The 10,012-nt window shown below is 52.0% G+C and overlaps 1 protein-coding gene across 2 annotated transcripts; it reads right to left on the bottom strand.

The window, feature by feature from the left end:
• Positions 1-6,424: 6,424 nt before the first annotated feature.
• On the bottom strand, positions 6,425-9,423 carry HAMP (hepcidin antimicrobial peptide). 2 transcript variants are annotated; one of them, XM_055236522.2, is made up of 3 exons: positions 9,123-9,417; positions 6,721-6,783; positions 6,425-6,630 (listed from the first exon to the last, which is right to left on the bottom strand). In XM_055236522.2, the coding sequence occupies exons 1-3, from the start codon at positions 9,210-9,212 to the stop codon at positions 6,526-6,528; spliced, it is 258 nt and encodes an 85-aa protein (XP_055092497.1). In that variant the 5' UTR covers positions 9,213-9,417; the 3' UTR covers positions 6,425-6,525. The 2 variants fall into 2 exon arrangements, with proteins under 2 accessions (XP_055092497.1, XP_055092496.1); XM_055236521.2 differs by having other exon boundaries at positions 6,425-6,783; positions 9,123-9,423.
• Positions 9,424-10,012: the final 589 nt, after the last annotated feature.

Raw genomic sequence — 10,012 nt, 5'->3', positions numbered from 1 at the left:
CTGTCTGTCATGTGCACCCTTCTGTCCCCTGGAGCAGTGCTTGGTGCACAGAGGACTGTGCTGACCGAGTTGGGCAAGGACCCTCTGAGTGCAGATTCCACCCCTTGGTCACGACTTTTGCAAGGTGGGCGGGGGCTTGGGGCAGCTGGAGGTGGCGTGACAAAGTGCAGCAGTGATTTCACTATGAGCTGTTCAGCCGCACTGGGACATCTCCTGTCCTCCTTCAGGCCAGAGCAGTGGTAGGGGGTGGGGGGGTCCTCGCTCTCAAGGGAGAACCCAGGGGGTGAGGGGCGGGGAAATCCCTCAGACCAGGGAGAGAAGCGTTGTGGGGCTGGGGGGGAGTTGGAGGGGGAGGGGGAGTCCCACTCCCACCCCAGGCTTCATGATGTCAGACTCTGCCCGTGCCTTTCCCAGTCCGGGACAAAGGACCATTGACAGTCGGGTGGGGCTTGAACGCCTGGGTCCTGGAGAAGAGACGGGCCTGGTGCCTCGGCTTTGGTGGTGGTGGTCGGGGTGACAAGGAGATCCTGGGGGTATTTGCATGTCACAGCCTTCAGCATCAACACCCACCTCGTTGGAGCTGGAGTCGTGTGCTGGTGCAGTGTGGGGCTCCATCTCCTCCCTGGGTGTGAACTGAAGGTTATTGCTGGGGAGAGGACAGTGTCCCACAGGAGCACTCGCAATAGTCGCTGACATCAGCAACTCGAGTCTCCAGGAGACCTGTGGGAGCGAGGCGGCTGGAGCTGGAGAGAAAGGGGCTGGGTGAGAGGACCTGGCGGGCAGGTGCCCTGTCTAAGCAGACGACCGACCTGCAGATCCAGTGGCTTGTGCTGCCGCATCAGCTGATCTCTTACGAGAAAGCAGGTGTATCAGTTTTCCAGGGCTGTTACAACAAAGTTTCACAAACTGGGTGGCTTAAAAACCAGAATTGAGGCCATGCACGGTGGCTCACGCCTGTAATCCCAGTGCTTTGGGAGGCCGAGGCGGGCAGATCACGAGGTCAGGAGATCGAGACCATCATGGCTAACACGGTGAAACCCTGTCTCTACTAAAAATACAAAAAATTAGCTGGGCGTGGTGGCAGGCGCCTGTAGTCCCAGCTACTCAGGAGGCTGAGACAAGAGAATGGCGTGAACCCGGGAGGCGGGGCTTGCAGTGAGCCGAGATCGCGCCACTGCACTCCGGGCTGGGCAACAGAGCAAGACTCCGACTCAAAAAAAAACCCCCCAAAAAACAAAAAAAAACCCTGCCAGAATTGAGCTGGAATTCCAAGATCAACAAGATCAAGGTGCTGGCAGTGTTGGTTCCTTCTGAGGGGTGTGAGGATCTGTTCCCGGCCTCTCTCTGTATGGCATCTTCATCTTCACGTGCTCTTCCCCCTGTATTCACCCCTGCCCAGATTTGCTATTGATTTATTTATTTATTTATTTGTGTTTGAGACATAGTCTTGCTTTGTCGTTTAGGCTGGAGTGCAGTGGTGCAATCATAGCTTACTGCCACCTCAACCCTCCAGATTCAAGCGATTCTCTTGCTTCAGCCTCTCAATAGTAACTGGGACTACTGGCACTTTTTTTTTTTTCACTAGAGACAGGGTCTCACTATATTACCCAGGCTGGTCTTGAATTCCTGAGCTCAAGCAGTCCTCCTGTGTTGGCCTCCCAAAGTGCTGGGATTACAGGTGTGAGCCACTGCACCCTGTCAGATTTCCCGTTTTTATAAGGAAACCAGTTATATTGGATTAGGATTCTCCCATCTCGTTTTAACTTGATTACCTCTGTGAAGACCCTGCCTCCAACTAAGGTCACATTCTGAGCTACTAGGGGTTAGGACTTCAATGTGAGTTTTGAATTCCTAGCAGCAGGAATTCAGAATGAAGCTCTCCGCCATGGGGAGCTTTCACTTAAAGCTTAAAGCTCTCATAGATGGGGGCTGAGGCTTGATCCATCCAAGAGCCCTTGCTGCCCTCAGACAATAGTTGCAGCTTCACAACCAGTCCTCCACAGGACTGCAGCTTGCTCGAAATGCAAGTTCAAGGGCCCCACCTTGCACCTGTGGAATCAGAAATTCTGGAGGCCCAGCTATCTGCATTTTGTTTATTTGTTTTACAGAGTCTCACTGTGTCACCCACGCTGGAGTGCAGTGGTGCCATCATAGGTCACTGCAGCCTTGAATTCCTGGCCTCAAGTAATCCTCCCGTCTCAGCCTGGTAAACTACTGGGATTATAGGCTTACTCCACCACACCCAGCCTCATCTGCATTTTATATTTATTTATTTATTTATTTAATTTTTTTTGAGACAGAGTCTTATTCTGTCACCCAGGCTAGAGTGCAGTGGCAAGGTCTCAGCTCACTGCAGCCTCTGCCTCCCAGGTTCAAGCAATTCTCGTGCCTCAGCCTCCCGAGTAGCTGGGACTACATGTGTGCACCACCACACCCAGCTAATTTTTGCATTTTTAGTAGAGACGGGCTTTCATCATGTTGGCCAGGCTGGTCTTGAACTCCTAGCCTCAAGTGATCCTCCAGCCTCTGCTTCCTAAAGTGTTGGGATTACAGGCTTGAGCCACTGTGCCCGGCCCCATCTGCATTTTTGCAGGCCCTCCAGGAGATTTTGAGCACGCTGAAGTTTGAGTATCTCTGCTTTACATGTTCTCCCATCTCTCTAGGACCACCTCAGAGAACTGCTTGCTCAGGAGAGAAGAGCACCCCGTGTCATTAAGTGTAATTCCTGATTTCAGGTTTCCCACCTGCCGGGAGGGAGGCCTCTACCCTCCCCTGTCAATGTGAATCCTTTACATTGAGGAAGCATTGGACAGTTTCCAAAGCAATTTCACACTCATCCCCTTGGTTGAGCAGCTCTAGAGCCAGATAAGCTAAGTCCTGTATAGACGCTTCTGGTTTTTTTTTTTTTGTTTGTTTGTTTTTTTTGAGATGGAGTCTTGTTCTGTCACCCAGGCTGAAGTGCAGTGGCATGATCTTGGCTCACTGCAACCTCTGCTTCCCAGGTTCAAGCGATTCTCCTGCCTCAGCCTCCCGAGTAGCTGAGATTATAGGTGTGCACCAACACGCCTGGCTAATTTTTGTATTTTCAGTAGAGACGGGGTTTCACCATGTTGGCCAGGCTGGTCTCAAACTCCTGACTTCAGGTGATCCACCCGCCTTGGCCTCCCAAAGTGCTGGGATTACAGGTGTGATCCGCCACACCCAGTGCTTCTGTTCTTTTAAAGGTAAGGAGAGGCCAGGCATGGTGGCTCACACCTGTAATCCCAGCATTTTGGGAGGCTGAAGTGGGAGGATCATTTGAGGCCATGAGTTCGAGACCCGCCTGGGCAACACAGCCAGATCCACATCTCTACACATAATACAAAACTTTAGCAGGGCGTGGTGATAGGCACCTGTGGTCCCAGCTACTCAGGAGGCAGAGGTGGGAGGATCGCTTGAGCCCGGGAGGTCAAGGCTGCAGTGAGCTATGATCACACCACTGCACTTCAGCCTGGGCTATGGAGCATGACCCAGACTAAAAAAATAAAATAAAAAATACAGATGAGGAGGTGGAGCTCTGGATACGAAGGAGATGCATGCAAGATGTCACAGCTAATAAGAGGCCAAGCTCACCACAACTCCCCTCTCCCTACCCCTTCAGTCTTCATTCAGGAAACCTCTCCTCCCAGAGGACAAGCCTCCATGGATTCCAAATCGAAGGCAGACATTGATGGTGCCCCAGATTGATCTGGCTCCCAGCTGGGCTTAGTTTGGCTCACAGAATGTTGATGTAAAAAGACAAATTCCTTTGCTCGGTTGCCAATACTGTAAAGCAAGAAATCTAGAATAAAAATAGGAATTCCCACCTTCTCTTGACAAAATCAGAAGCTCTGGTCAGGTTTACCTGCCTTGGGTGTGGCAGCCGTGTCTTGGAGCCCTCTCCCGCCAAGACTGGGTGTTCCCACTCCCTGTCCACACCCAACATTGAGGCCGAATGACCAATGCCCTTTACCATCAAGTGAGAGCTGTTGCTTCGTCGGAGCTAAGAAGACAGCAAAATAACAGCTCCTATCTCTGTTTCTATTAAATGTGGGCAGGCCAGGCTCGGTGGCTTACACCTGTAATCACAGCATTTTGAGTGGCTGAGGCGAGTGGATCACTTGAAGTTAGGCGTGTAAGACCAGCTTGGCCAACATGGTGAAACCCTGTCTCTACTAAAAATATGAAAATTAGCCAGGCATGGTGGCGGGCGCCTGTAGTCCCAGCTACTCAGGAGGCTGAGGCAGGAGAACCACTTGAAAGTGGGAGGTGGAGGTTGCAGTGAGCCGAGATCATGCCACTGAACTCCAGCCTGGGCGACAGAGTGAGACCCTGTCTCAAAAATAAATAAATAAATAGTAAAAATATTTTCCAGTTTCAGTTTCTAATACATCAGGCAACTAGAGATATAGCCCACTTCAACAAGAGCTTTTTGGAGTCCTCAGTAATTTCTCAGAATGTAAAGGGGTCCCAAGACCAAAAGGCGTGAGGGTCATGGCCTTCAGAGGCCATCCAGGTGTAGCGGATGAGCGAGGTATGGGGGATGGGGGATTGTTACATAGGAGCATCTTAAGTTGAATTCTCTCAGGATGGGCACACTTTGCACGTGAAACATATAGGAATAGAGTTCACCTCCACAAGGAACTGAGTTCCTGCCCATTCTTTTATTTTATTTTATTTTATTTTATTTTTATTTTGAGACAGGGTCTCACTCCATCGCCCAGGCTGGAGTGTAGCAGTGCTATCTTGGCTCACTGTAACCTCCACCTCCAGGGTTCAAGTGATTCTCCTGACTTAGCCTCCTGACTAGCTGGGATTACAGGCACATGCCACCATGCTTGGCTAATTTTTGTAGAGACGGTGTTTCACCATGTTGGCCAGGCTGGTCTTGAACTCCTGACCTCAAGTGATCTGCCTGCCTCAGTCACCCAAAGTGCTGTAGGCATGAATCACCACCCCTGGCCCCTCCCATTCTTGAAAGCTGTATTGCTCTCATTTTCATTGCCCCACTTTTTTTTTTTTTTGACACCAGGTCTTCTTCTGGAACTCCCAGTCTTTTTTTTTTTTTTTTTTTTTTTTTTTGAGACGGAGTCTCGCTCTTTCACCCAGGCTGGAGTGCAGTGGCGCGATCTCGGCCCACTGCAGGCTCTGCCCCCGGGGGTTCACGCCATTCTCCTGCCTCAGCCTCCCGCGTAGCTGGGACTACAGGCACCCGCCACCTCGCCCGGCTAATTTTTTGTATTTTTAGTAGAGACGGGGTTTCACCGTGTTAGCCAGGATGGTCTCGATCTCCTGACCTTGTGATCCGCCCGCCTCGGCCTCCCAAAGTGCTGGGATTACAGGCGTGAGCCACCGCGCCCGGCGGAACTCCCAGTCTTAAATGATCCTCCCGCCTCAGCCTCCTGAGTAGCATAGGGACTGTGCAACCGCACCGGGCTAGAAACTGGGACATTTAAAAGCGTGAGATACAGCAGCACACAATCCATTAGCCATCTGGTGATGATGCCATTGGGTGTCGCAGAGCCTCCTGGAAACTCCATTGTATACTCATGAGAGAACCAGGGTGAAAAAGGCAAATAAACATCTTTGTAGGCCGGGTGTGGTGGCTGACGCCTGTAATCTCAGCACTTTGGGAGACTGAGGTGGGTGCATCACTTGAGGTCAGGAGTTCGAGGCCAGCCTGGACAACATGGCAAAACCCCACCTCTACTAAAAATACAAAAATTAGCCAGGCGTGGTGGCACGTGCCTGTAGTCCCAGCTATTCAGGAGGCCGAGGCAGGGGAATCGCTTGAACCCGGGAGGTGGAGGTTGCAGTGAGCCAAGATCATGCCACTGTACTCCAGCCTGGGTGACAGAGAGAGACTGCCTCAAAAAAAAAAAAAAAAAAAAAAGAAAAAAAAAAAAAGTCTTAGTAGTTTCCACCTCCAGGAGCCCTACAAAAAGAGTCCCTGGATCTTACTTTGAGAACCCTTATAGCAGTGTCCAATGTTTTGGCTTCCCTGGGCCACACTGGAAGAAGAATTGTCTTGGGCCACACATAAAACACACTAACACTAATGACAGCTGATGAGCAAAAAAAAAAAATTTTCAGAAAAATGTCATAATGTCTTAAGAAACTTTACAAATTTGTGTTGGGTGCATTCAAAGCCATCCAGGGCTGCATGTGGCCCGCGGGTTGGACAAGCTTGCCTTATAGGCACTGATTTCTACGGCTGTTTTAGGAAGATCTCAAGGAGAGGAAACATTATCTTTCATCCCCTGTTATTGCAACATGAAGGGGGAGAACAGAAACAAATTTTCTTCACCAACTTTCCTGGCAACCTCCAGGACACACCAGCCCCACATGACCCACCAAGCTCTTAGCACAGGCCCTCGGCAGAGAGAAAGGACAACAGACACTCTGGTTTGGAAAACAAAAGAACCAGCCATTTTATTCCAAGACCTGTGTTCTGGGGCAGCAGGAATAAATAAGGAAGGGAGGGGACGGGGGCAGGGCAGGAAGGTTCTACGTCTTGCAGCACATCCCACACTTTGATCGATGACAGCAGCCGCAGCAGAAAATGCAGATGGGGAAGTGGGTGTCTCGCCTCCTTCGCCTCTGGAGCATGGGCTGTGGGAAGGAAGGGAGTGTGAGCAGGGAACCAGCCTGGGCATGGGGAGGGGAGCATGGGGCTGGGAAGGGCATCACTGTTGCGCTCACCGTCCAGCCGGCCCTGGCTCCAGCTCTGTCCAGCTGTCCTTGCAGCTCTGCAAGTTGTCCCGTCTGTGAAAGCAGAAAGGGGTGTTGAGGATGGCAGGGGGCCCAGTGGACCTCTGAGACTGGCTCCCGGCAACCTGCTCCTCTCCAAGTGGTTTAAACCCAGAGTTCAGCTGGACTCTTAGGAGGGGCCTTGCTTTCTTGCTTCTGCTCACCTTCCCATGGGCAGCTTTTCCTAAAAAAATCCTCCCAGATCCGCCTCCTCCTCTTTCCACAGCTGCTACTCTTCTTTGGGACATCACCTTCCCCTGCCTGGATGGCAGTGCCAGCCTCCTAACACATCTCCCTGCATTCTTGCCCCTCAATCCATTTGCCACACAGCAGAGTCACTTTTTTTGTTTGTTTGTTTGTTTTGTTTGTTTGTTTGTTTGTTCGAGACGGAGTCTTGCTCTGTCGCCCAGGCTGGAGTGCAGTGGCGCAATCACGGCTCACTGCAAGCTCCGCCTCCTGGGTTCACGCCATTCTCCTGCCTCAGCCTCTCCGAGTAGCTGGGACTACAGGCGCCCGCCACCACGCCCAGCTAATGTTTTGTATTTTTAGTAGAGATAGGGTTTCGCCGTGGTCTCGATCTCCTGTTTGTTTTTTAGACAGAGTCTCCCTCTGTTGCCCAGGCTGGAGTGCAGTGGCACAGTCATGGCTCCCTGCAGCCTTGACCTCCTGTGCTCAAGCGATGCTCCCGCCTCAGCTTCCTGAGTAGCTGGGACAGCAGGTGCACGCCACCGCATCTGGCTAATTTTTTAATTTTTCGTAGAGATGGGGTCTGGTTGTGTTGCCCAAGCTGGTCTCAAACTCCTGGGCTCAACTGATCTTCCTACCTTGGCCTCCCAAAACTCTGGGATTACAGGTGTGAGCCATGGTGCCAGACTGGCAGACTAAGTTTTTTAAAACATGGCCAGTGAGATTATGGTTTTGTCCATTTTAAAAGCCTATAGGAGGCTGGGCGCAGTGGCTCATGCCTGTAATCCTAGCACTTTGGGAAGCCGAGATGGGAGGATCACCTGAGGTCAGGAGTTCAAGACCAGTCTGGCCAAGATGGTGAAACTCTGTCTCTACTAAAAGTACAAAAATTAGCTGGGCATGGTGGCAGGCGCCTGTAATCCCAGCTACTCGGGAAGCTGAGGCAGGAGAATTGCTTGAACCTGGGAGGCGGAGGTTGCAGTGAGCCCAGATGATGCCACCGCATGCCAGCCTGAATGACAGAGCGAGACTCTGTCTCAGAAAAAAAAAAAGCTTATGGGGGCTTCCTCTTTATTCCAAGGAAAAATCAGTGTCTGTATGGTTGCCCACAAGACTTTGGGACTGCCCACCCCTCAGCCTTATCCCCAAGTCCCACCGTCTCCTCTTGTTCAGCCTGACCCTGGGCTATGCCGTCTTGTCCTCTCCTTAGGTCTTTGCTGACTCCATCTCTCACCCTCCAAGACAAAGGTCAACTGTCACTTTCTCATGAAACACTTGCTTGACTGCCAGCCCCTTGACCGTGCCTGTGGTCCCCGCACCCGTGGCATGTGCCTGCTGTCCCAGCTACTTGGGAAGCTGAGGTGGGAAGATTGCTTGAGCACAGGAGGTTGAGGCTGCAGTGAGCTATGACTGCACCACTGCACTCCAGCCTCAGCAACAGAGGACGACCCTGTCTCTAAAAAACAAACCAAAAAAGTGACTCTACTGTGTGACGAATGGGTCACGGTCACTCTACCACCATCTGTTATGAGATTCACGAATAGCATGTACTAGACACAATTATTTGTTCATGTTTTCATCAGTCTTTAACGAATTCCCTGACCAGGATGGAGAAGTCTCCTCTCTCATCTACCTCGTCCCCACTGTCTAGAATAAGACTCCACACAGCGTAGGGGCTTCGTAAATACCCATGGAATTAGGACCTTCCAGTCCCTGTCACTTGGTGCTTCATTGATTTCTGTTCTTTTCTGGAGATGGAGTCTTGCTCTGTTGCCAGGCTGGAGTGAAGTGGTGCAATCTCAGCTCACTGTGCAACCTCCACCTTGTGGGTTCAAGCAATTCTCCTGCCTGAGTCTCCCGAGTAGCTGGGATTACAGGCACCTGCCACCAAGCCTGGCTAATTTTTGTATTTTTAGTAGAGATGGGGTTTTACCATGTTGGCCAGGCTGGTCTCAAACTGACCTCAAGTGATCTGCCTGCCTCAGCCTCCCAAAGTGCTGGGATTACAGGCATGAGCCACTGTGCTTGGCCTGGTTCCTGTTCAGCTGCTAGTCCTCCTGAGCCGCCCTGAGCTCTGCTCAGTGCTCGGGTGTCTCCAGTGCCCTGGCTGGGGCCTGGCTCTCCCATCCCTACTGCCCTGCTAAGGACCCAGGCCACTGGGCTCTCACCTGTTGTGGGAAAACGGAGCCACTGGTCAGGCTGGCGAGGAGGAGGAGGAGGAGGAGGCAAGCGGCCCAGATCTGGGAGCTCAGTGCCATTGTGCCGTCTGTCTGGCTGTCCCACTGCTGGGTCTTGAGCTTCCTCTGGTGTCTGGGACCGAGTGACAGTCGCTTTTATGGGGCCTGCCAGGGGAGGTGGTGGTCTGAGCCCCCTCCCCTTTGCTCTGTCTCATTTCCAAGAAGGTGGTGGCGCCGAAAAGGCGGGAGAGATAAGCGGGAACAGAGCGACAGGGAACAGGGTTGTGTCACCCTCAGCCGGCAGAGGTGTGTTCAGGGGGTGGGGCAGACGGGGTCACAGACACACACTGCTCGCCAGCCATCTGGGGAGCCCTTTCCCCATCATGATGTCATTCTGCTGATCAGGAAAAAGTTCCCCCTTTTGCTTCAGCGGTTAAGCAGTTTGATGAGCAGAATCAAGGTTCCGCTCTCCTCCACTCACTTCCCCATCGCCTACATGCACACAGGGCATGGCCAGCAGCCGCCAGCCTCCTCAGGAGTGTCTGGCATGTTGGGGGAAGCATCCATTGCTTTAAGCTCTCACCACACATGCATAGGTTCTGGCAGGGAACACTGGATAGCCCTGAGCAGGGCAAGCATCTGCATGCGCCCCTGATCCGCACGCAGTGTTTTCCCAGTGTCAGACCATTGAGATGTGGCTCTGGTAACTGGAAAATGTTTGAGCAAACTTTTAGCCATAAATGACAGCAGTAATATGGCCCAGCACAGTGGCTTATGCCTGTAATCCCAGCAATTTGGGAGGCCGAGGCAGGAGGATCGCTTGAGCCCAGAAGTTCAAGACTAGCCTGGGCAACATAGGGAGACCCCATCTCTACAAAAAA

This window comes from Symphalangus syndactylus, chromosome 13 (genome assembly GCF_028878055.3).
Source record: "Symphalangus syndactylus isolate Jambi chromosome 13, NHGRI_mSymSyn1-v2.1_pri, whole genome shotgun sequence".
In the NCBI taxonomy this organism is placed as follows: Eukaryota; Metazoa; Chordata; class Mammalia; order Primates; family Hylobatidae; genus Symphalangus; species Symphalangus syndactylus.
This window is presented reverse-complemented; position numbering and strand designations above follow the sequence as displayed.

Bases quoted from the DNA above. Each gene is read 5' to 3' on its own strand.
- HAMP (XM_055236521.2), bottom strand. From the start codon at position 9,212: ATGGCACTGAGCTCCCAGATCTGGGCCGCTTGCCTCCTCCTCCTCCTC. The intron at 6,784-9,122 runs GTGAGAGCCCAG...CTGCTTTCACAG, and splicing joins GCTCCGTTTTCCCACAACAG to ACGGGACAACTTGCAGAGCT.